This window comes from Mugil cephalus, chromosome 12 (genome assembly GCF_022458985.1).
Source record: "Mugil cephalus isolate CIBA_MC_2020 chromosome 12, CIBA_Mcephalus_1.1, whole genome shotgun sequence".
NCBI lineage: Eukaryota > Metazoa > Chordata > Actinopteri > Mugiliformes > Mugilidae > Mugil > Mugil cephalus.
In genome coordinates, this window is record NC_061781.1 from 7,007,347 (window position 1) to 7,032,919 (window position 25,573).

General features: G+C 41.3%; 3 protein-coding genes across 4 annotated transcripts in view; 1 reads left to right on the forward strand and 2 right to left on the reverse strand.

Annotated features, from left to right (window-relative positions):
* Positions 1-1,058: 1,058 nt before the first annotated feature.
* ccnt2a (cyclin T2a) lies at positions 1,059-10,834 on the reverse strand. Of its 2 annotated transcripts, XM_047600414.1 has the most exons (10): positions 10,631-10,833; positions 9,687-9,768; positions 9,435-9,563; positions 9,089-9,149; positions 8,545-8,607; positions 7,392-7,437; positions 4,919-5,082; positions 4,637-4,707; positions 3,054-4,359; positions 1,059-2,893 (listed from the first exon to the last, which is right to left on the reverse strand). In XM_047600414.1, the coding sequence occupies exons 1-10, from the start codon at positions 10,786-10,788 to the stop codon at positions 2,823-2,825; spliced, it is 2,151 nt and encodes a 716-aa protein (XP_047456370.1). In that variant the 5' UTR covers positions 10,789-10,833; the 3' UTR covers positions 1,059-2,822. The 2 variants fall into 2 exon arrangements, with proteins under 2 accessions (XP_047456370.1, XP_047456369.1); XM_047600413.1 differs by having other exon boundaries at positions 1,059-4,359; positions 10,631-10,834.
* Positions 10,835-11,956: 1,122 nt separating this feature from the next.
* On the reverse strand, positions 11,957-16,812 carry acmsd (aminocarboxymuconate semialdehyde decarboxylase). Its single transcript, XM_047600415.1, has 10 exons — positions 16,484-16,812; positions 15,032-15,076; positions 14,368-14,464; positions 14,239-14,288; positions 13,716-13,952; positions 13,485-13,578; positions 13,124-13,219; positions 12,779-12,951; positions 12,363-12,461; positions 11,957-12,161 (listed from the first exon to the last, which is right to left on the reverse strand). The coding sequence occupies exons 1-10, from the start codon at positions 16,580-16,582 to the stop codon at positions 12,099-12,101; spliced, it is 1,053 nt and encodes a 350-aa protein (XP_047456371.1). The 5' UTR covers positions 16,583-16,812; the 3' UTR covers positions 11,957-12,098.
* Positions 16,813-17,168: 356 nt separating this feature from the next.
* LOC125018157 (transmembrane protein 163-like) overlaps positions 17,169-25,573 on the forward strand; it is a 62,643-nt gene continuing 54,238 nt past the window's right edge. Inside the window, exon 1 of the mRNA XM_047601894.1 lies at positions 17,169-17,956. Within this exon, the coding sequence (XP_047457850.1) occupies positions 17,755-17,956 (202 nt within the window). The 5' untranslated portion in view covers positions 17,169-17,754. The remainder of the gene's footprint in view (positions 17,957-25,573) is intronic.

The following is a 25,573-nucleotide window of genomic DNA, read 5'->3' on the forward strand; positions in this document are numbered from 1 at the left end:
TCCTCTTGTGCAACCCTACAAATCACAATTACATCAATTAAAACTAAACGTCAACCACTCCACATAAAGCTTTGGCAAGTCAGTTGGGCCATCTGCTTGAATTGTTTTGCAGAGCACTTCACTGAGAATTCAATATATCAAAACTCAAGTGGGTCATAGGTTTACATACACTCAACTGGCTGTGCCTTTAATACTTCCAGAAATAATGTCATGGCTTTAGGAGTTTCTGATCAACTAACTGACATAATTTGAATCCGTTGAATTGGAACTGCACCTATAGGGTTATAGACTCTGCGCCTCCTTATTTGATATCATAGGAAAATCTAAAGAAATCAGGAAGGTTTCAGAGTAGAAGATGTGGATCTCCACGAGTCTGGTTAATCTGTACACTGCTATTTAAGAGTAAATCATGTAGTCATCATACCGCGAAGGGGGGGGGGGGGCATACTTTGGTACAAAAGGTTTGTATAACAAAAGACCTTTTTAAAGACACTGAAAGAAACCTTAGGGAGAATTCACTGCTCCAGAACTGCAGCAACACATAGGGGCAAAGACTTAGTCCTTGAACAAATAATAATAACATAACTATTATTAGATGTGAAGAAAAAAGAGGGGAAAGCTTCAAAGTCAAAGGACACCATCCCAACAGTGAAGCACGGGGGTGGCAGCATCATCTTGTGCCAGACTGGTGCTCAAAATAGAAGACAGCAATCCAGTCAAAAACATGTGGGCAGAGCTGAAAGTGTGTGTTTACATCAGCACTGCCAGAAAGGATGGGCCAAATTCCTGCAAGTTATTGTAAGAAGCATGTGGAAGGCTACTCAAAGTGTTTGACCCAATTAAAAACTTAAAGGCAACAATATTGAATACTAAATAAGTGTATGTAATCTTTTGACCCACTGTATTATTTAGACCTTTAACATTCTCAAAATAGTGAGTCTAACTTATCCAAAACAGGTAACATGTATGTATTGGCCAAGGGTTGTGTAAATGCTTGACTCCCAACTGTATACTGTATACATGTGATAAAATGACAAACAACCAGAGTTTATACAGTGTCAAGATAGTGGCAACTTTGATGTTTATTGATATATGGAAATTAAAAATGGGGGGAAAGGACATGAAGAGTGGCTTATGTTTTTTTTTTTGTGCCAACCTTCTTATTCAAGATATGGACATCCGGCCTCCGCCGTTATTAGGCATTATGCACACTCTAAAATCGATGAGAAATCCAGTCAACAAGAGAAGGGGACAGGTTATATCAAGATATTGGAACATGACAGTTTAATGTTTCGAATCTAATAGTAAAGTTGCGTCTGGACAGGCACAGGACTGTAAATGTAAACTCAACCAATTGCATGATGAAGTCAGTGACACACAAACCTATCAAGCATGAATACATTGCAGATACTTGAGGTTTCAGGGCGTCATCTTGCATATGGCCAAATCGCTGCTCTAACAACACTTGACAGGACAGAAATGAGGCAAAGTTTTTCTTTTTAATTTATTTATAGTACCCTGTTAATGATTAACACTTAACAAGTTATGGGCTGACATCTAAAGGTCTACAGCTTCATGTCATGAAATGTCTGATGCACTTCAAAATAAAAAGGGCTATGTAAACTGTAATAGCACACTACTACTGTCCATGTCAGTTGTTTTTTTTTCTCTTTGAGGCACAACCTTTGGCATCCAGCTTAAGGTCTACTTGTAGGTCCAAAAAAATATCTTTTGGTACAAATTGCATCGCTCTTATGTGATACGTGTTGGATGTGCCAGGTGCTGAGGCGATCAACTGACATTTCCTGTGATGGAAACCTGCAGCACATCACCATGTTCAGCAGGGCTGTAAGAAGCACACACCACTGGCTGCAGTCATTCACTGGATGATGTCCAATCAACTGATCAACAAAATAAAACTCTTTCGTAGGTATTATATTTATCTTGTTATACTTACAAGCAGCTCCAAACCTGAGTAGTCATGGTATAGCTTTTTCTTTAAACATACAAAAACGTATGTACATTTATCTCCATTTTCTGTAAACAGCAAGTAATCGCTCTCCTTTTAAATCCCTTTGATGATTGAAACATGCAAATAATACGCACAGTACTTAAGTATAAAAGGAAACCAGGACAAGTAACTGAGGAGATGAAATTTTAAACCTAAAAAATGTTTGCATCCATCAACAGTATTAAATGGAATACCAGCAAACATAAACTGAACTAATCTTCAGCTGGCTAATATCTTCCTCCATATAACTGCAGAAATGTGATTCAATTAAATTATGGTAAAATAAAAAAAAAAGAAAATGAAGAAAGTGCACCTTCAACGTTTTTTTTATAGTACTTGTAATACTTGTGTTTTCCCATATGGAGATCTGACATATTGGGATGGGAAATTTACTCTTAAAGGAAATACACACTCAATCCATTCTAATCTCTCTCTCTCTCACTCACACACACACACACACACACCTTTGCACAGTCCTAGACCCATTTAAGGAGGAAGGATAGCCAAGCAGCAATTAGACACACTAACAGAAAAACAGGGCTTAGAATCACAGCCCAGATGTGTCAGTCATCGTGACAGTCAGGAAGCATAATTTTCATCTTTCTCTCTTACCTCTCAGAAACTGAGATGTCAAACAATAAATCTTTTTTTGGCAGATATATTTTCTGCCTTTGAATAAAGGGTTTATCGTCACATAAAGTGTTATTTTCCTAGGGCACTTAACAAGGAGGTGAGCATAGTCTTCAAAGTCTGAGCTGTGGGTGGTTTGATGCCATTTCCATGTGCTGGCCATGGCTGTAGAGTGATGGACTCAGTGTCTCTGCTCTCCCACTTCATGTGGCGATTCACTAGGAGGGTACTGCTGAGAGGTCCGCAGCCCACCTGGGTATGACAGGAGGGGAGGTGGAGAAACAAGAATACGGAGAAAGAGAAGGAGGAGGGTGGGAGGGAGGTTAGCCATAGAGCTGCAAGCCAGTTGAGACAAACTGCAGTACAGGAGAGGAGCAAGGAGGGGAAAAGGGGGAAGAAAAAGATGAAGTACCTGCAGCACCAGAGCCACCCTTGGAGATTTTGCTCACTTTGGAGCAAGAAGTGGAGGATGAAGAGTGGTGGTTGTGGCCAGCGTCGTGCACCCTCTTGCGTGATGAGGACGAAGAGGTGGACCCGGGAGGACCGAGTGTTGTCCCGTCCATGCTGACCTGTCCTGGAGGACCACGTAGCAGGCCTACAGCACCGCCGGGGCCTTCTGGGCCTCCTCGTCCGTTGCCACTGTGTGTGTGGGGATGACTGTGCTTGTGGTGACGGTGAAGGTTGTGCTCCGCTCCGCGATGTTTCTCCTTGCTCACCAACGGGCTGGAATGTTTACTCTTGTTGTTGTTGGCAGCCATGCCTTCGTCGGATGAGCTGTGGCGCTCCGATGATGAAACTTTTATCTTCATCTTTAGCTCATCTTTGCTTGGTTGCCCACTTTTGTCAAGTTGGGAAGCGCTGCTGGTCCCAGGAACAACCAGGCGGAGTTTAAGCGAGCCTTTGTCCCGTTTGTCACTATGGTGCCGTCTGTCTTGGCCCGATGATGAAGAGGAAGGACCTTTCATTTTCACTGGCGAGGCAGTGTTGCTGCCACCGAAACCATGGTATGATTGGTGGGGCTGTGAATGCTTTTTATGGTCTACTTGGTTTGTAGTGGATGGTGCATATGTAGAAGACAACAAATCCCCCCTCACATCGCAATCCATTAGTCCTCCATGTTGCTCCTGCTTGCGTTTTGACCCAGAGACAGCCAGCTCTGCTGTATGTTTCTCTCTGTATTTATCCAAAGACAGCTTCTGGGCTGGAGAGGGTTGTGGTGGATGAGGCTGAGCTGGCGGAGGGTAAGCAGACTGAGACAGCGGCTGAAGTTTGCTCACTCCACTCCCACCAGCTCCTTTTTGTTCTTGTTTGACAGGGTGGAAGTCTATTGTTTTGTCAGTCCTGTAAACCAGTGGATGCTGAAGCAAAGAGGAAGTGGAGGTGTCCAAGGAGAGTGGCTCTTGGAGAGGGATGTTTAGGGGTTCCTGTTTTATACAGGTGGAAGGGTACCCTGCTTGGCTCTGGCTGCTCTGAGGCCATTCACTGTGGCTACCCGGATTGAACGCAGTAGCCATGCTGTCCAGAGACAGGGCTGCTCCTCTGGTTTGGCCAGGCAGGGGTACAGGGAAGGCAGCGCCTGCTTTGGAAAAACTTGGGTTGGACGAGGAAACTCCAGGAAGCAGTGCATCACCTTGATCCTGGAGCACTGAAGGCCCAGCAAATGAGTTGTCCGCCAACTGGGTGTTTTCACTCTTGGGCTTTTTGGCAGCTTGTGTTGCCTACAAGGCAGACAAATTTGTGAGGCGATTCAGTGGCATGTTGCAGTAAGTGGTGAACTACTTTTGTTTCATAATGGCAGTAACACAAATATTATATGTAGATTTCTCATGGAGCACATAATCCTGCATAATGAATCATGAACCTTTCATTGGCAAGGGCAGGGTTTAGGGTTATTGTTCTTATAGAATGGGCATTTAAATTGGTTTCAATGTGTCACAGCAGTAAAAGTTTGTATGTATAATTAAAAATATTGGTCCATCACACAATGAAGCCTACCCTCCAGTTGCGTATCCTCTTTAACCGACTGGGCGTCTTTTCCAAAATCTGCAGAAACTCATGGGTCAACTCTGAAAGTACAGAATATGAATACTGTCAATCAATTCTGCAGTTTAACTCATATATGCAAATTCCCTCTTATCTAATGAACATAACTGTAAACTATGTCACATACATGACTGTTAAACACTAGCAAATAGACAACTAAGAATATATAGCAAGAATTGCTATGAATTGTAAGTATTAGTGCAGTACACCACAGTAAAACACAATTCCCCTCACCATCAAGCAGCTCTAGAGTGACAGAGTTGTCCACATACTCCCACCAGTGTTTTCCATCAGTAGAAACTGGAATCTCCCAGTTGGACCACTTGCATGCCAGGTGGATGCACACACAGGCAATCACTGTGGGTTTGTACTGGAGGCAGAAGGTAGTGAGGTGTAGGCTGTGTGGTGTGTGAAGGTATTTCACAAATGTGAAGGTATTGGTTTCAGTCAGTGGAATCAGGCCAAGCGAGGTCAGGATAGGTCCCACATGTAAAGAAAGAGAAAGAAACACAAGACGGAGCGCACAGTTTTAATACACAGTTGGCATTATATGCAGTAATGTAGAATAACTGTTGAAAGATGGGCAATTGGATACGTTGTTCCAGTAAATCAGTACAAGTCATAGGTAAATCACTGTACAGTCAAATACAGGTCATACATTGCCAGTAACTTTATGATGCAGGCTTTAAAAGGATGAACTCCTGGAGTACTTAAAAGCAAGCATTAAATTGCAGTATATGTTAATATATCATTATGGGAACTTGGCTGGTTTAAATGCTAGGACATACAAACAAAAGTGAGGGGAAGTGGGGAGAGGACCACGTGCAGTAGCTAAGTGTAGTCTGCTCACTGTGAAACACACCGGCCATGAGGCCTCCCATGTGACATTACATCATTGTACAGTTATCTGACAAGGGACTGTTCCTTCGACACTCTGTATGGGCCTCTCTTTCTTTGGAAAATTTTGAAATGAATAAATGTTGCCAGGGGGTGGCAACGTTAGGGGTATTCTGTAGTGTATTATATCATGTTAGAAAGAGCAATCTAATATATTATTGGCCATTATTTATCAGCTGTGTTGCATGAGTGAGTAATCCATGTATATAGCAGTTCACAAGTACACAGTACAACATATCCTTCCATCAAAAACAAAACGGAAAAGACACGCGGCTACCATCCAAGATTTATACAGCTTAAGTGTATAAACTAATTTCTGCTGAAACATTCTGAAAACACCACTGAAGAATCTTGTTTTTAGCTATCGGGTTCGAGATCACCTTTGGTAAAACCTTTATCTGGGTTTTAAGATGGAAGTTAGTTAACCATGATGATCTCAGAATTTTCATCCACTGTTTAACAAAAACCTTGTCCATGTAAAGGATTGTAGATTAAGCTGCACTCTTTTAGAATGCAATTATCTAAAATAATTGTAACTTCATATCGCTGCATTTAAAAGACAGTTGTTAAGGGCTGGATGGTAACCTAGTGCCAAGAGACAGTTACAATGTCTGGAACCTGGTGGTCTGGTTGTGGTGGCTTTATACCAAGTAACCAATCACGACCAACTCTTTGAGTAAGAGGGAGATGTGGCTGACAATTTCAGATTGATTTATATGTTAAAAATAATTTAAAGGAATCAATCAGTATCCAGACACTGTTATTTACAGGAACATGAGTTTGTTGCATTCCTTCCCTAAACCAACTTTAAACAAACCCCTTAAGGACCCAATCTTCAACTAGAACTCAAGTCAAGAACAGTTTGACATATTAGAGCCATTATAATTTAACGCATTGCATTTTGGGTTTTGTCGTGCCGAGCCACGCAGTGAACAGTATTGGTGAAGTGTTTTTTTTTCTACTGGGGTGACGCTGACCTCCGACCACTAAAGTTGCATCAGCTCATAATGGAGTCCAAGTGAACACTTGTAGCAAATTTGAAGAAATTATCTCAAGGTATGCAGCGCTGTCAAGACACTTGCCAGCCCTGGCAACCAAAAAGACCACAACACAGAAATCCCCTAATAAGGTTGCCAGGGCAACGTCTATCATAAGTGCTTGGCTGGGCACGGCTTTGCTAACCACCCCAGGCTAATGGTAAGACTCTAACATTCAGCAGGTCCTTAATGGGTGATAGGTATGTTGTTGTTTTTTGAGCATACATGAGCTAAATGTATGACAGAATGTTGCAAAGCTAGGAAAAAATGTACGGCATTTAAGTACAAGCAAACATTATAAAAGCTACAAATATCTGAAGGGAGAATGCATTTCAAATATGAAAAACAAAATGTTAAAAATGAATCTGCGGTACTTACCGGAGAGACCTCTACGAGAAATGTTTACATCTGTGAAATCTTTAGCTGCTATTCAGGCTACCAGAGTGTCTTTCTTTTAGAATTATGCACTTTTTCGCAACCGAACAAACATGTGGGTTTCAAGCGCACCACTACACTTCACATCTTGCATTCAACCCATCTGTGCCAACACGTGGTCCCTTGTACAATACACCGCACTGCGACTGGGGCCGGTAACGCTACAAGCCACCGTGTCCCGCTACACCTGGAGAAGGGAGGGGAGCTGAGGGAAGGAGGCAAGCGTCCCAACAACCACCAGTGCAAGTAGGGCCCGTTGGACACTGAAAGGGTACCCTGCATTACAGGAAGCTATGGTGTGCAGTCAAAGTGCAACAAAGGAGGGGCAGGATAACAACCTGTTGGTAGCCATGAAATAGGAAGTCTGTGCCAGATCCTTGCTTGCTGTAAAAGAGAGAGAGAAAAAGAGAAAGACAGAAGGGAAACAAAAATGAATATTTCTGAATAGCCAAATCATTTTATCATCATTAGGACAAAACCTCAGTATTTAGCATTTTAAGCTGGTTTTCTATGCACTGATTAAGCCAAGACCAAGACTGGAGAAAATAGACACTAGCTGGAGCAACAGTTTGGAAACATTCAGTAAACTACTAACAATTACTGTACTTTTAATTTAGTACTGGCCACATTGTAATGTTGACTGTGCTGAGAACGCTGCACAATAGGGCCACCATTAAAACCCCTGGAGGTGATTTATGCCTGCCACATTTCCTCTGCTCTGCAAATCTAACAACTGAGAACGTACACTATGATAACAACTAATTACTGTGAGAAAGCAAGAAAGTAGCAGCCATCATACACAACACTTGAAGCTACGACTAGACTATACTCAGCAGAGAGTCTTTTTCAATCACAGATTAAAGCCAAGGACCTTTTCAATACTGCAGAGTCCAGTAACTTCAGTAATCATTAATTTGTCCAAGAATGTGTAAATGTATCCCAATATTTTTTTGTGGGTGGGCACTTCAATGTAATCCATGTTTGGTCACATTGCAAAGATTTCTGCATTTACCTCATTTTTTGGTAGCAATAATAAGATGGGTACGATCAATTATAAACTATATATGGGCCATAATAAGGTGAAAATTATTATTATCTTTAGGATTAAAAGAAAATCAGATTTTCATTTACTGCATGACTACACTAAAAAGATTGAACTGCCTTTGTTTATTCCTGTATCAACATGGCTAACAAAAAACAGCCAAAACACAAGAAAACAACTAAATTATGTGTGGATGAGCACAAGTATTTAAGAAGACAGAATAAAAAAGTAAAAACTCAAAACTAATTCAGTCTTGGACTTGGCCCAAAAAGTGTTGGCGAATGTTATCATTTATATTATACATAATATAAACTCAACACATAAACAAAAGAGCACGTATGCGGTTATGTAACCATTAAATCAGCAAGGCTGTCACGCCCTCCCCACACATATCTGAGGTGGGGAAAACAAGAGCAGAGGGCACAAAGAGCAAAGAAGGAAGCCTCTACCTCGCACTAGCTGGGAACATTTCACCACATCAGTGTGTGGGTGATCAATAGTAATTTCAAAGCCTGGAACAAAATACATGACAGGTGAGTGCAACACAGACGCAGTCGGGAGGTGACATGCCATTTTGAGAGTCAAACAAAAGCGCCACTCCTTTTTAAGCTTGAGATTCAGATTGATATTTATCAAATTTGCTGGTCTGTTAATTTGTGTGTCTGACCACTTTCGTTCAAGATGACATTTTCAGTGTGGATTTTTTATGCAACTGTGGAGTGAATTCAGCGTTTGCAAAAAAATCATGTGGGTAAAATACTTTTTATATATACCATGATTTATGTCGACAATAGGAAAATGACATGTCACCTTTACATGACCTATTGAAAATTGACAAGATAACCAGGAATAATAAAACATTTCAGTCAACAGGCTGTGAAAAATAAAATGCAACAGTGATCAGTAGCACTAATCCCTTACTTACAATGATTAACCAATGATAATAATAAACAAAGAGGTCCCAAGTCATCCACTCCCGTCACCATTACTTACCCAGGGTCTGCAGCACTATGGATTCAAGTATCACCAGCTCTTGAGCTTGCTGGAGGTATGCCTGAAGTTTGATAGACAGTCATTACAACACAATTGTAATGAGTCTATTAATCTATCACCCTAGCAACTTATTTAAAATGGCCAAAGCTCCAAACAGAGAGGCACATTTCAGTATTAATGCACATCTGGTATGGTGCGGGTGCTTGGTATGCACCAACTGCAGGCCCTGTGTGCAGGGCAAGCGTTTATGGCACAGCCAGTTACACATTGGGAAACCATGACCACTGAGACTGGTAAAACTGGAAAAATGTCACCCATATATTATGCACTGATACCCCAAACTTACGTTACTTTTTGTGTCTAGAGGCGATTCTTGCGGATTTAGGCAAGCATGTGCAACTTTGATCACATGCTCGAGTTTCCGGGGTTGCTCTTCCACTTTTGCAGCCAAGAATAAGGTGGTAGGAGATATTATCTGCGTAAAAGCACGATGATATTTGTAAAGAAATGTCCAAAAAGCACATACTTCTCGTCAGTTCATCCAACATGCCATAAAATGTTGCAGGTATACAGCATAATTACACTTCATCATACTTACATTCCTATGGAATTTGGTGAAAGAGTGGTGCATATAAAATCTATGCATGTAAACAATTGCTGTATTTATTGTTAATTGGGAGCTGGAAGGTGGGTCAAGGAAACAAAATGAATGAGCTTAATAAATAAATTTGCCACAAAATTGTTCAAATGAGTAAAGATGTAGCTGTCAAATCCCTCACACCTTGCACCCACCCTTCATAGCTGTGCAGTAGCCCCCATATTTATTCCCCAGTCCACCTACATCAATAGGCATGTTTGCAAGAACATAGAAACCATGTGCACTATCGTTTAGCCATTTTCTCCTCATTGAACCAATTACATTTATTTCGTGCTGCTGTGTGCTTTTATTGAACAAATTGTATTTTACTGCGTATAGCTGGTATAGTTTTCTTTATCTTTATGCGGATATGGGTTCTATTTTTTCTTGCTCCCGATCCAAAGAGCTGCCAAACTGTATTTCGTTGTTTTCGTCGGACAGTGCCAATATTTTTATGAGAGCAGATTACAAAATTGATTTTAATGATCCACAAGGGAAATGACTTGTTCACTGTGGCTTAGTTATCTCGTCAACTAATCTGCAGCATGTGTGTAGGTATCTTTATTTCAGTGGATAAGGGTCAACCAACAGCAGCACACAGAGTACCCGCCTAATGGCCTTTCAGACGCCAACGGTGAGCTAGGAAGCTAGTTAGCATGCTATGCTGCTATGCTACCAGTGAAAACACAAAACTATGGCATTGTTTCCCAAATTAAGATTTTGTCAGTATACCACAATCTACAGCAACGCGAAAACAAAGCGTACATCCCCAAAACAAAGTGCTCAGCCTTGCTCCCTAACCTCGGTGGTCAGTTTAAGGATAGCCAACGGGCCCGCATCAACGGTTAGCTAGCGCCATGTCTGCCTCTCCTCTGCTCGACGATAAGACTGTTTACAAAGGATACACATTGAGCCTCTGACCCATGTCTTGGATCAGGTTCGCCGCTTGTTGTCGGTAGGAGAGTTCCCGGTCTGGTTCGACTCCACATCGGCGGGACGGCGTGTTTTCGAGTTGCTCCCGGGTAAAATACCATTTCGACGAAGACCCCCGGCACGCCGCCATTACTCTGAGAGGTTGGGGCGATCCAGAAAGTGGAAGTGACGTCGGTGTCGCACAGGAAATCACGACTTCTTTGGTGGTGTGTGGGTGTCAATGGTCGGTGTGCGCGTCAAACATAAAACAAGATAAAAAGAAACCAAATTCAAACTGTGCATCTCTTCAATATCTGACAGCAGGAACCAGAAAGCAGTTTAGGCCGCACACAAGGCATAAACATAAGTATAGATGTGTAACTGTGAAAAATAAATATAAACTGTAAACTTGAAACGTAAACTTAAAAGGTGGTAGCTCATATATGAGCATAAAGCAGTTGTGTGTGAGTAAAGTGCAGTAATACAGTGGTACTTATGTCCAGTTAAGGCTCAAAGTTGTTTTACACATTGACATATTTATTTGTGTTCCTTTATTTTATGTTTTACATTTTAACAGCACTACATTGACTTTATGCAATTTGCTTTTGCACATTCAATTAACCAATAATTGTAAATGAACTAGTTCACACGAATTAGCAACTTTAGGAGGAAGGAATTTAAATTTAAATGTGCCGTAAATTCATCATTTTTTTTTTAATTTTTTTTTTTTTGTTTATTGATTGGATAAATGTTGTGTTTCATCTGTTCTCACCAAAAACAGAGTTGCAGAAGAACTCTTTTGTGGTCAGGCATACAGTGCAGACAGATTTGTTCATTGTTGAAGGGATTGTTGAGTTTCCTTGAAGTCTAGATGTTTACTTATCCTTATCTACAGTAGATTTTGGTTGGCATCGAAAAAAAGTGTATTTCTGGTGTGATGTCACCTGCAACCAAGTTGCATGGAAGAGGTACTCCGGATTCCTCCCATCCCCAAAAACATGCTTATTAGGTTAATTAGTGATTCTAAATAAAGTGTGAGTGTGAGTGGTTGTTTGTCTGTGTGTTAGCCCTGAGACAGACTGGCGATCTGTCCAGGGTGTACCTCGCCTCTCACCCTATGACAGTTTGGATAGACTCCAGTAACCCCCACGACCCTAGTGAGGATAAGCTGTAGTAGAAGATAAGATGAGATGAGTTGAGATGGAATAATCCTATTTATAAGTTTACTTCAGACCAATCACATACCAGTGCAAAAAAATGAACATTAACCTTGATGTCTTTTTGCTGAATATGAATAAATAAAGAAACTCACATTATACTGAGAGTAAAACCATTACTTTATTATACTGAGCAACAATAAATCAGTTATATTACACAATTACACAAGCTAATCCACAAGTTTAAGTCATCATTTGTATAAAGACTGTGCACTAAAGTAGACAGTTGTATCTCTTTGTTGTGTTACACAAACTGCTCTCGTTTCAGTCCCAGGAATTCCAGTGCATTTCCAGCAAGCAATTTATCCTGCGACAGAAAATGGTTCATGTCATTATTAAATACTGACGTGGATGTTGCCGTTTTTCTTCAGGGTTCATTACATTTTATTATACACAAATTGTTCTCTGCACAGACTACTGCTGCTAACAGGTCTCTTTCTGCTACATTTATGACAGCAAATGCATGCTATCCGCTTTGGCTAAATGAAGAATAGGAAGATATGTTTACCTTTAATGTGTCATCAAACTCATCCATTGACTCTATGAGTGATCCAGGCTGCAGCTCACCGAGCGGGAATGGATAATCTGTTCCCAGCATCACTTTATCCTACGGGTCAAACGCACTGATATGAACATAGGTAACCACATCAACACTATTTCGGTCAAAGTGGATGGAAGCAGGAATAATCCTAGTCAATAATGTAACCACTCAAAGCATACATAATCAGAATAGCTCTGTGCTACTTGAATGAACCTGGATACTGTTTTTGAATCCAAGCCAAGGTTAAAGTGTTTACAGAAATAACAGCTCAAGTGTTACTTTCAGTCACGCACTCCCTCAGCATTCTCCTGAACGTGTCAACCCTCTCTAACCTCCGGTAAGATGTGACCTGTGCATCGAATGAATGGTGAATATAAGCTCACTTTTCCGATAACATCAATGAGGAGCCTCAGGGAGACTGGATCGTGAACCAGCGAGTCGGTGTAGAAAGACCCGAGGTATTTCCGTGGACTTATCTTGTTGTCAACAGCGCACAGGTCAGGGCGGACTGTGTGGCCATGTTCAATTCTGCCAACGGTGAACGGGAAAGAGCCACCTGCATCCACATAAACACAAGCATGAAAGGCCAAGTAACAGCACATAGTGGCTTGTTTCATCGTAGATTAAACATAAAGTAAGAGCAATTTAACTTCAGGTGCCTAGTACTTATATTCTTTTGATTTAGCATTAATGTTGTAAGAAATTATGGGTAAAAGCTTTGTCTTTACCTCCATGAGCAAAGCAGACTTTCAGTTTGGGAAATCTCTCAAATATGCCTCCAAATATCATCGAGCAGATAGCCATGGTCGTCTCTGACGGCATGCCTTTGAGATGGAACGATAACAAATCACAATGTTTCTTTTCACTCTGTACTTGACCATATAGGTGGCTTAAGCAGCCCATTATTTGTCATCACTGCCCATAATTACATTGACACAATGAAATGATACAAAAACACAAACACAATGATATGATAGCTCCATGAATCATTTTAGAAAGTTGCAGATATGATATTAAGTGCTGTGAAATTAGTTTTGATTTTCTATCGATTACACCAGGTATGATATTAAATATCTCCTGTTTCCTCACCCACCAGCCAGGGCAGCCAATACTTAGCCATCCTCCCATCTGTCTGCATGTCCCAAGGGTGGACAAATATAGAGCAGCCCAGCTCCTCTGCCGCCTGCATGGAACAGACACGCTGCAAGATCAGTATTTCTCAGTGTATGGGCCAATACAGTGATATTTCTGGAAGCCATAAAGTGTGCGTGATCGTCACGTTATCAAACTAGCATGTACTGTCATTGTGCAACGTCTCACAGCAAAGAAGGGGTAGAGCTCTGAAGCGTTGAGGTCCCAGTTGTTGATATGAGACCCGATCTGCACCCCAGGGAAGCCCAGCTCCTTCACGCAGCGCCTCATCTCCAGCACGGCCAGGTCAGGGGCCTGCATGGGCAGTGTGCCTAAGCCCACAAACCTCTTGGGGTGGCTACGCACTGTCTGGGCCAAATTGTCATTTAAAAGAACGCAGAGATCCAATGTGTCATGAGGCTTTGCCTGTAATTCAAACAGCAGAATAAAACAGACTGCACCTGTAAAAGGGAAATGATTGTACGTTTGAACTGAAGAAGATGATTAGGTAGCTTTGTAGACAAGTACATCATTTCAAGTGGTACTGCGTAATTTGCTCCTAGTTTAATTCTAGTGGGTAGATACAGCTAACAGCTTTCAGTTGCACAGTGAACTGTTGTGCAGCTTCAGGTTTTTAATACACATTAATTAACCGTAATAGCCAACAATTATTTGTTTTAATCTAATTTGCTGTGATGCAGTTTACACTTACCCAGTAACTGAACATCACAGGAACAGTTGACAGGGCCTGGACGGTGACACCTGAAGATCGTTAACACAAACATTGCTTTTAGGCCTCTGTATGATGAAATACTAGCTACTGTCAGCGGCATTCACGTACCGTGCTGATCCATGTCCCGTATGCGCGCGTCTGCATCCCAGCAGTTCTCTTGTATCACGCGGAACAGCTTCCCATCCTTCATCATGTCTGCTTCACCCTGGAACACAGTGTTAACCTTCTCAGTGCTCTCCGTCTCTTTGCTTCTTTTTTTCCCTGGCAGATTTGTTGTTCTTATTTTCGGTATGTCTGAATTGTTTTCAAGGTAACAAGGTGACGTTTGGGTTTAAAAGCTTTTCTGAATACAACCACATGATGGCAGCAGACAGCTGATTCTTAATGACCTCAGTTACAAAGAGGGTTGGAGGTCTTTTACAGTTGAGTTTGTTTTAACATTGCCTTCAAGGCTCCGCTTGCTTGTATGCATCAACGTGACACGTTCAAGAGCTTGTTGAAAATAAAACCGAGCCAGTGTCTGGGTGCGCATGGTTGCATTAGTTACGCAGCAGCCAGCCTGCTCTGGGTTGGGCTGTGGCACTGCTGTGTTTGAAACTAATCACTGCGCTGATGCGGGAGCGTCATGCTGACTTCTGCAGCTACTCACATAGCCGGGACCAGACTATGACAAGTCACTGTGGTGGGATGCCACCAGGATGAACCTGTTGCGCACCCAGCAAAGTACACAATTCAAGTCTGTAAGTGCTCTGCTGATAAGACAGGGACTCACCTTGCAGTGATGGTGAAGCTGGACAAACCCATCATATCCATACCTCTGAAACACACGCAAAACACTTCATGAATAATATCGCAGTTTTGAGATACAGCACACTTTAACACACAGCCATGCATTAGCCTACATTTGGTGTCAAGCATAAACCCTGCTTGAACAGCCTCTGTTGACTGTGTTATACCATCCGTGATTGTTCAGTCATCATCAGAGTTCAGGACAAACTCACTAAATAAATATAAGGGAATGTCTTTTGAGGCTGGTGAGGGTTCTGCATACAAATGAACCTGTAAATGATCTACAGGAGAAATATAACCCATAAAGCCCCCTTTCGTGTCTGCACAGATGAACTGTTTGGTGCATGTAGTTGATGTCACTGAGAAGCTTCCACAGTTCAAAATGAACAGTGAGTTGCACGCACATCTTGTTTTGCAATCTTCACGTCAGGGAAAGATTACTTTAAATGAAATGTATCCGTACCAGCTCAAGAGTGGAGGAGAGAGGACGTTTACTTTAATGTTAATAGAAGTTCTGAACTTTTAAAGAGGAGCAGGTTCCTCTTTAAAAGTTCAGAACACATACCCAGCTTGCTTTTTTTCCCGCTTATAATACACTTGACTGGTACTTCATTATTTCATATCAGTTTTCATGAAAGCTTCCTATAAACATGATTTTAAAATGATGTTTTCGACATCAACTCCTTGGACCCTGATAACTTATGCCAGCAGCATTTTTTCAATAAACTTTGAGCAATGATGTTTTTTGTGCTTAAGGTGTTCTTCCAGTTTTCCTTGGTCAAAGCTGTTAAGGCTGTTATTAGTATTGAAATAAGAGTGGTATGTAGTATTATGTTTACAAAACACACTTTTGGTGCAGGAAAATGTAATCTCTCATTTTTATATTTGCATTTATTACATTAATGTAAAAGTTACTTTTTAGTATGGGCAGCTGCATAGTAAATACATCTGCACAGACATGGACATACAATATATTTTATTTGCGGATAGAAAGAAAGATGGATGGATGCGTAGAGATCCTGTGGGACTGTGAGGATACCAGTCTGCAGACCATGTTGCCTGTCTCGCGCTAGGAGTTGGAAATCATTAGCTAAGGCCAGGCTTACACAGTGACAAAGACGTAAGAGCAGGAACAGATAAACCAAGGCCAGAGCCTATTGATTAAAGTTTAACCATCCATAGAGAACACAGATTTATGGAGTGAGCTGTTACACTTCCTGCTGCCACGCCACTGAGAAAAGTCTGCTCAATTTGTGTTGCTGCCATTTAATAGCTTTTTGTGTCACATAAATGAAACAGATAAAGATGTGCGGTTGTTGCTTCTAAACCCAACAGGAGATCCTGTCTACATATTGTGAGGCCGAAGCCTGTTTCTTTTGTTATTATTGTTCTTAAAAGTAAAAAGGAAAATGAGGTTGTGTCTGGCAGCGCCTACCTGCTTCAAGTCGGGCCAGTCCTTTGGTAAAATATGATTATGAATATCGATCTTCATCCTTGTGATTAATCTCAGGAATAGTGTGGAGGTCTGCTGCATAGGATTATCTTCAGATAGCTGTGGACATGTTCACTCCCCGCCTACCCTCCCCAGCCAGAAACCAATGACCGGCAGGTGAGTGTCACAGTGCCTGGACACACTCGTCATTAATTACCCAACCCATAAAGAAAGCAAAAAAGAGCACCTCATTCTGTGCAACAGAACCATTAAGCTATCATTAATAGGTCGACTTCAAACTAACAGGCTACTAGTACACATGCTCACAAATTAGATGCGTTTACTGCATGCAATGCTGAGTCAGAGTTTACAGTTTTGTGTGTAGGTGCATTATGTTGCAACATGATACAGTAGGTAGGTGCATTATGTTGCAACATGATACAGTCACATTATAAATACACCTGGCTTTTACTTCATTTCACTTAATTCCTGTATAAGATGCACATCAAAAACCCACTGGCTTGCCCAGACCGTAGAAATAAGACTATCTGTAAGAAATGTTTATTTTTTTTTCATATCCTCACCTGCCCAAAGCCCTACCTGTAGGCGCCACCTTGTGGTTAATTAACGTAGCCTCATCTATCACCAAACATTTAAATTCAAATGCAGCATCAAAGTAAATTGGGCTGTGGATTGCGCTTTGCTTAATGAGTGATCGCTCCCTGGAGATCTATTTGGGTTTTGTTTTACGCAGAAACCGAACCTAAACTTAAAGAGCTAAACTTGAAGGGAAAGTGTAAAATGCCTGGTTAACTCAGGGCAGATGTCAATGAGGATCGTATGCAGTGGCTCCGTATGGGAATTAGATGCCGAGTTATGAGAGGAGAAGAGAAGGAGGAAGGGGAGGAGGAAAAAAAAAACTTGCTGGCACCGCCTGCCAGATTCACAGCAGATCTCAGCAATTTATCGCATCGCCGCATCTAACCCTAAACTGTCTCTAACTGGTTCAGTCGGACAGGGTGTTTACATTGAACCTGCGGGGCTGAGTTCTTGCAGAGGGAGTTGCTTCGCTACTGATGCTGGGGAGATAGATCCTTTATCTCCCATCTTCTCTTATCGCCATCTCTTCTCCTTCCCCCCCTGCGCAACTGAGTCGACACCGGTGGCATATTGGACGCGCTGGATGGCTGCTGGACTTAGCGAACCGGCGTGAATCTTTCTTTCATCATCCTCACCTTCCTCTGAGACTGAAAACAAAAACAACTGCAGCAACAATGACAGACCAGGTGAACCAGGAGCCCTACCTCGTCCCAGACCCGACTGTTGTGGAGCCCTGCCCGACCACGGTGCGGAACGGCCAGTGCGCCCCTGATGGCTTCACCAACCACCATCACCAGCAAGCCAAAACCCCCACCGAGCCTGAGTCCTTCACTATGGGCCAGGAGATGAAAATCACAGATAGTGTGGAGGGAGAAGGTAACTTAAAATATGTTAAAGCATATATTTTGAAAATGTATTTGTGTTCCTGCGTGTGTTATGGGGGGGCCTGGAAAGATGGGACGGGTATTTTTATCCCTGCGAGGTATTTTTAGTCTGCTCTCATCTGAATTATGTATGACAGTCATACATCAGCAAGATTTATATTTGAGTGAATGAAAAGTTGAGTTTAAATCCTTAAAATATGCCCACAAAGTTGTTCATTCATTCGTTTCATGGCAGCCTGCACTGACTCTGGGGACCAAGTTGCTTGGGGGAATTCAATTATTTCTTAAAACCTACAACCAGAGGCACACGGGATCAGCCCGCTTTAAGACACTAGTCACATGCATGTCTAACAACCCCCTCAAGTGTGCATTTGCATTTTGCTAAGCGTGTGTTTGTGTGTATTTTTTTTTTCTACTAATATAATCCCTCTCACTATCTAATATGCATAAAGCTGGTGAAGCAAAACATTCCACAGTGGATAAAAAGAGGACCCCAGTTACACCATTAATCCTAATCCTGTGGCTTAGTTTATAGGTATTACATTTATTAAATGTATTGTATGACCACTAGATCTGATTTTAAGGGATAATTGGCAAATTAATTAAATCGTTTTGTTATCCATAGCCTGCTAATGATTCCCTTGTCTTGGATTAGCAGTATAAACTCTTATGATCATTGTATTTAGTGTTTTGACTGATGATTTATGGATTAGTTTGGAATCAATGTATCTGTAATCCTGCTTTCTCTCAGTAATTGCAGACTTTCTGCAATTAAACTAAGTTGATTCATAAAAAATCTTGTAGTCCTTACTGCCAGTATACCAGGATGATCACACCCCAATGACATGGCAATCTGCCTCTAGAACTTTAAATGTCATATATTTCAACGTCATTCAACAGTATAAAGAGGCTGAGGAGCAATTGATGATCTGTATGGTTAAAATCAGCCAAATATGAACAAACCCAAGATACAGACATTTTTGCTGCTGGTTAGGACTGAGGAGCAAAAGAAGTGGTGGAATCGTAAATCTCTGTACTTTGGCGCCACCTATGGGAGTAAAAGGAATCTGCAGACTACAGTTAGCTGCACCTACTATGTCTGGCAAAAGGATTGGCGATGCATTACTAACTGTGCACCTGTTGGGATTTTATGCAGGGATGTCTCCACAGATACCCAGTCCTGAATATTGCACAAGAATTTTCATTTTATTTAATTTGCTACCTAATGTGGTCACAGATAGTGAACATCTTTGAAATTTCCACTTTAAAGTTGAGATTGTTGTCATGACTACACAAACATGGTTAAAAAATTAAAGTAGTCATGGTTGAAATGAAAAATACTTTAAACAGAAACCTCCAATGTTAAGGTCTTTTTTTTTTTTTACCCATCCATCCACCCCAGCCTCCTCCCTTTTCTGGGTTGTTGTTGGGTTGTGAACCAATAACTTTTTTTACCTCTCCTCTTACTTCACTATAGCTTTTGCCATATAGCTGCAAGAGAACACTGTCACAGTAAAGCAAAACTAAACATCCTGGATGGACAAATACTCTGATTCTTGCAGAGCGGTTCTGAAGCTTAATGTGGGTTGCAGTGACTGTCGCCATCTTCTCTGTGCCTGATACCTCCTAACTCCCGACTAGAAATGATCAAATCGGTGAGAGACAGGCAACCGCGGGGGTGGAGGTGGGTGAGTGACAGACAGCTGCCAACCCACGGCAGCACCCGCCTGTCACTCAGAGTGACTGTGCTGAAAATTATGCAGAACTTTGAGCCTTAAATAAAACTACATCTCTGTACAGGTGTCACGAATAGGGAAGTTAGCTATCGACAACAGAGTCATTTTTTTTGTTGTTCCCGGCTGTAAGCATGTTTATTTTTGCTGTGAACAGTACTACTGTTCTGGTTGTCGCATGTTTGGAGGTTGTCACTCGGTCTTTATAATATTGGTGCACAAACAAGGCATGCGGTCATAAATCATAAATGAGTCGAGTGCCCTTTAAATGCACTTAATCAATGGTGTTGCTTTTCTTATGAGGCAAGGAAAGAAAGTCCTCATCACTCACAGAGATATTAAAGTCTATATGACGTGCTGAGGAGGAAAATTCATTTTAGATTTAAGCAACTAATATTCTGTAGATGCCCAACTAAAACCATATTTACTGTATGTACCAGCACACTAGCCAGATTCTTATGTAGTCTGGTAACACGCCAGTTGGATTTTATAAGCGGACGTGTTTCATTTGATCTGGATGCACCATATAACAAAGGGCGTTTTGTCACTATGCATTCTCGTCCGTACTTGTGTTCACAACACAAGTACTGTTCCAATTCAAACATGCATCCCCCCCCCCCCCTGAATTGAACCAGTCAAGTCTGCACTGTTAAGTAGTGCAACTCTCACATACTTAAATTTTATTCCCAAATTCAACTCCACAGCCGATGACTTTTATGACTACGTTGCTGCTACTATAGGTGCGCCTGATCTATGCTAATCAGCTCCCAATGGAGTGACTCCAGAGCAACTTTCCCCCCCTTAAAAAATGTTTTGGAGCGGGAAGTCAGTCTGACTTCCGGACTACCAGTGCTTACATTTCAGCCTGATCTATTTCTCACAGCCTCCTTTTTCTATGTCCTTCCCCCACTTTCTTCTACCTGCGACGACCCTGCTGATGCTGATGGAAAATGTAATCAATCAAAAGCTGCTATATCTGTCTTGCTTAGGCATGAACCCATTGGGTGGGGTAGTGATGTCAGATGGCCCTGCAGTAACATTACATACGCACATATTGAAGGTGTAGTGCAGGCTTTGAGATTATTCAAAAATGTAATTAATATATCTCATTCAGGTCACACTCCTCCCACCAGTATGATGTTCACTCGTGTGTTTCCTTCCAGTGAATGTGTACGGGAAGCTAGAGGCCGGCCTTTTGATCTACATGCCTCATGTTCATTATTTTGGGGAAAGAGTGTTGAGAGACGAACTCGCACACACACACACACACACACACACACACACACACACACACACACACACACAAATGTGAGTCACAGAGAGATGTATTAGGAGATGTTGAGCACATGCCTTCTGTCTGATCCCCTCGCAAGGAATCATGTGAGCAAAGTGATTTACCATGCTGCGGTCTCACTTCCCCCTCACTCTGCCACACACACACACACACACACACACACACACATACACACACACACGAACACACATGCCGGCCAGCCGGTTTAGCTTTTAAGTCTTTTTATGTCTTTCATTAGTTCCACCAGGTAAGGGGGTTAAATAATTTCATAATTTCTCGCCTGAAAACTAAATATCCAAGGAAAATCAACCTGGCTCCCTGCACGCTGACTGCCGTTATCACAGCCAGCCCACTTTTAGATAAATGTTTGCGTTCGGTACTAATATCAAGTACAATATCACATTCATTACTGTTGAAATTGCAATTTCTTGCTCATATTCCGAGCCCGTCACACGCAGTGCTAACAAACGACTACAAGCTTTTAGCCGACATTGCACGCCTCTTAGGAGATATTTAAAGGTTACAGAGTAACAAAGTGGCTTGTGACTTAAACTTTGTTACTGTGAGTTGTTGAGCTTTGTGATCACTGACACACAGGACATACATACTGCATGTAGAAACAAATGTTTTAGCTGAATTCCCCCATGATGGGTCAGTAAGGGAATATTTCTTCTTTCTTCTACATGCAAATTTGCATGGACACACAGTGTGTTCCCTAGTCCCAGACCATAAGCATCTCAACTGTGCCTGATATTAACCCTTACTCTAACTTAACCCTTTAAGACCTGAACATCTGCCTGTCACATAAAAAAAAGTGTGTGGTATTTAAATTACCATAACTCACGTGTGGCTGAACACTGGGACTTTGTAGGATAAAAAGCAACTCTGAATTTTGCCGGTGGAACAAAACACTGTGAGTTACGGTAATTCAAATACTGCATGCTTTAACGTCACTAGCAATACGTTCAAGTTTTAAAGGATCAAAAGTGACCTTTGCTGTAAAACCAAGCCTTTAATGGTTTTAATTTTATTTGGGTAGGGACAGTGCACATTGATGAACTACAGCATAGAAGAACACTGTTGCAAATCTGCCAGAGTATAGCAGAGCTCCTAATTTGCATAGATAAATAAAACTTAGCCTTAAACTTGGCCTTAACCTAACCTAAGGACACAACTTCAACCAAGGGAGGAAGGTCTCAACAGAGCAGCTTTGTAAGTAGATTTGTGTCCACACAAACTGACCACACGCACATTTGCCCAGTGTGACAGCTGACTTAATTTATCCTGACCGAGGCCTTCCAGGGATGTTTTTGCTCATTTAATGCAAAAGACATGTGATTTCACTGGTTGTCTTTGATATGTTTTTTTTTTTTTTTAATCATTGATAAAATCAGTTATGTGATTTACTGATTTACATAAATGTCATGTGGTGAATGGGTCTGTCCCTTAAGCATGATTCACTATGATAAAAAAAAAAAGAGTACCTTCTTGTCAAAACTAACCATTCAAATGTCATAATGAAATCAGTAAGGGCATAACAGTGACTATATTAAATTACTAAGTAAAAAAAACAACTAAATATTCAGAATACGGAAGGCATCAAGTTGAAGCCCTCATATAAAGTCTTGCAGTAGCCTTTAGGCCAATTACCCACACCAATTACATTACATGCAGACTGGGCTCTTATGCCTGACACACAGTAGGTAAACACATGTTTTGTGAATACATGTAATACATCATAGATATGATAATTATTTTTACATCTCAGCACACATTATGATGCAGACTAACTTCTTTCAGACTGCACCGAATTTAAAACAAAACCAAGTTCAAGTTATTCAAGTTATTTGAAGCAGCATTCATTGGCGGGAAGCTGGCGAGTGATTAGGAGCAGCCTGCTTCATCCTTCATCTGATGCTCTCCTTCTGCCTTGGACTGCATACAGGGTGTGCCGGCCATACACTTTGAAAAAGGTTTCCAAAAAAAAGAAGAAAAACATCAAAATTAAGAGTTTGCATCACTGGATCATGGGTGGGTGTACTGGTTTATACCTCCGTGTGGCATAAATGGTGTAACCTATGCATTTCGATGAAGACGAGTCATGCTAATGTTTGTATACTGTACACGTCACACTTTCATTGAGGTCTCCTTTGACCACATGTTGTGGGTTCACAACAGCTGTGAACAGCAAATGCCACACATGAAATCAACTCCAGACTCCAGACGGATTCACGATGGAGTGTCCCATGCAGCTCATGTAATGTCTCTTGAGTTAACTGTCCAATTACTTTTGGTCCCTTGAATAAGACAAGGAAGCAGCTACACATTAAAGAGATTTAATTCCTAAATCCTTCCTCCAATTTGGATGTAAATACCCTCAAATTACAGCTGAGAGTCTGCACTTTAATATATTATATTAAATGTAACTGTATTTTTTAACATGTTTTGGTGTACAGCTAAAACAACACTACTAACTAATTTGTGAAATGTGAGAAATCAAAGTTGCCGTATCTCAGCTTCTCTCCTCGTAATATGTGAATTCTCAAATTAAGTTTCAAGTGAAAAGCAGAAGAAGAAGACAACCCCTGCAGTTGCCTTATAGATGGTTTACATTATGAATAGCGATTTTAATATTTTCTTGGAGCTTGGTAAATTCTAAGGTCTAAAAGTCAGAATATCCCAGCCTTTGCTGCTTTGACTTCTACTGTAGTCCTAAAAAATTAAGCCCTTCTTTAATCTTCTGATTTGGCATGACTGAAAATAGGGTCAGTGATCAGTTGTCCTCTGTTAGTTGCAGTAAAAAGGCCTTTTCAAAATAACAGTCTTGTGACTTCATCAGCTCTCTATCAGCAGTTGTTACCGAACGGTTTCGTCTTTCTGACGCACACACTTCATGCTTATAGTTGCGTTGCCATTTACCGTGACATTTGGGCTGTGAAGGTCACGTCACGCAGGTTTAGTGAACTAGAACGAGTGTTCTGCAACACCAGATTTTGAATCGGGTGTTTTAACTCCAGTTAATATTGATCGGTATTCAGGTTTTCGGAGGTTAAGAGTAATTGGCTGATCGAATTTATATAGGTGTCATGCAGATGAAACACGAACTTCACAGTTTTACGACTACGAGAGTTGGTCTATTTTGTGGAAGCCTTTTCATGAGTTGAGATTTCCAGAGTCCCACAGCAACAGAATCATTTCAGCTTCGGCGGTTGTCCCCTTGACAAACTCACTAAATTTGCACAGTGTGGGCTGTTGCAGTTTCATTTCACGGCTGCTGTACCTGTCCACCATGCACCTTGAATCCTCTGTTCAAGGAAATCCAGTAACTGTATACACAACACTCTACAACTGCCATATACATACTGTACTGAACTGATGAACTGAATCTTATTCATACACCGATCTTGCATAACATTATGACCATGCTTAATATGTGAGTCATCAGACAATGGACATAGGTCTTCTGAGGGTGTCCTGTGGTGTCTGGTAACAAGAAGTTGTTAGTGGGTCCTGTGGGGCCTCTGTGGATCATCACACAGTTACCTGATAGTGAATTTGGAGGCCAGGTCAACACCTTGCGTCGTGTTTCGTGTTTCTTTTAGTTGTTCCTAAAGTGTTTTTGTGTGTGTGTCTGTGTCAGGCTGCATCCTCCTGGGATGGCTGCTGCCATCAAGGGGTGTCATTCCTATGGGGTGGGGGTGTCTGGTCTGGTCTAGGTGGATGGTACATGTCTGAGTAACATCCACATAAATGACAGATCACGACATGTTCAGCGTTATTCACTTCTTCTATGAGTGGTTTTAATGTTGCGGCTGATTGTGTCTCACATATCATGTCATATTATCATAGATAATTGTTATAATATGTATATAATATACACCAGCCACTTCATTGTGTATTCTAACATTCTAATATAACAGTACACTGAATCCTCCCTCATGTTCTAATGTTCAGTTTATGTTGAAACTTGATGATCATTTTGGAGGATGTAGTTTGTACCGCACAACATAGTACAACACAATAGTACTACAAAATGAAAATATAGCTGAATAATCATCATTCCTTTTTAACAAATATCTGAATACCATCACCTTCATGATCCAAAGATTCATTACATGACTGTTATATCTGAATGCATTATTTTTCCACTTGTGTACCTAATGAAGTGGCCACTGAGTGCATATGCAGTATTTACAGTAATAGCGTTTCATTACATCTATCAAGTTTCTGGTTTTATAGTGCGCATAAACTACAGCTAAATGGGATTATTACAGCAATCCAGTTAATAAGGTTTGAAGCGTATTCTGAACATTTAGCTCGGTAGGCTCTGAGGTTTTAAGACGAATGTTTTCCCTTAGTTAGTCCTCATTATTGTTTGTGTGGCAACTGTGACAGTCCCCTGGGCAAACATCCAGATAGAATGACAGCCAGCAGCATTATAATCTCTTTTAGATGTAAAAGTTCAGGCTTATAAATAATGCATGAACCTGCAGATTCACGCTCAAGTTTCATGACAATGAAAATGCTTTGGGCGATTCAGAATGAAGGGCTGTTTAGTCTGTGGCCTCCGGCAAAGACGTAT

Coding starts and splice junctions, on each gene's coding strand:
- acmsd (XM_047600415.1), bottom strand. CDS start 16,582: ATGCAGCAGACCTCCACACTATTCCTGAGATTAATCACAAGGATGAAG. Junction 13,579..13,715: donor AGCTCTACCCCTTCTTTGCT/GTGAGACGTTGC, acceptor TGTTCCATGCAG/GCGGCAGAGGAGCTGGGCTG. Junction 12,162..12,362: donor AGTTTGATGACACATTAAAG/GTAAACATATCT, acceptor TTTCTGTCGCAG/GATAAATTGCTTGCTGGAAA.
- ccnt2a (XM_047600413.1), bottom strand. CDS start 10,788: ATGGCGGCGTGCCGGGGGTCTTCGTCGAAATGGTATTTTACCCGGGAG. Junction 7,438..8,544: donor ATGTTCCCAGCTAGTGCGAG/GTAGAGGCTTCC, acceptor TCTCTTTTACAG/CAAGCAAGGATCTGGCACAG. Junction 4,708..4,918: donor CACTCTAGAGCTGCTTGATG/GTGAGGGGAATT, acceptor CTGTACTTTCAG/AGTTGACCCATGAGTTTCTG.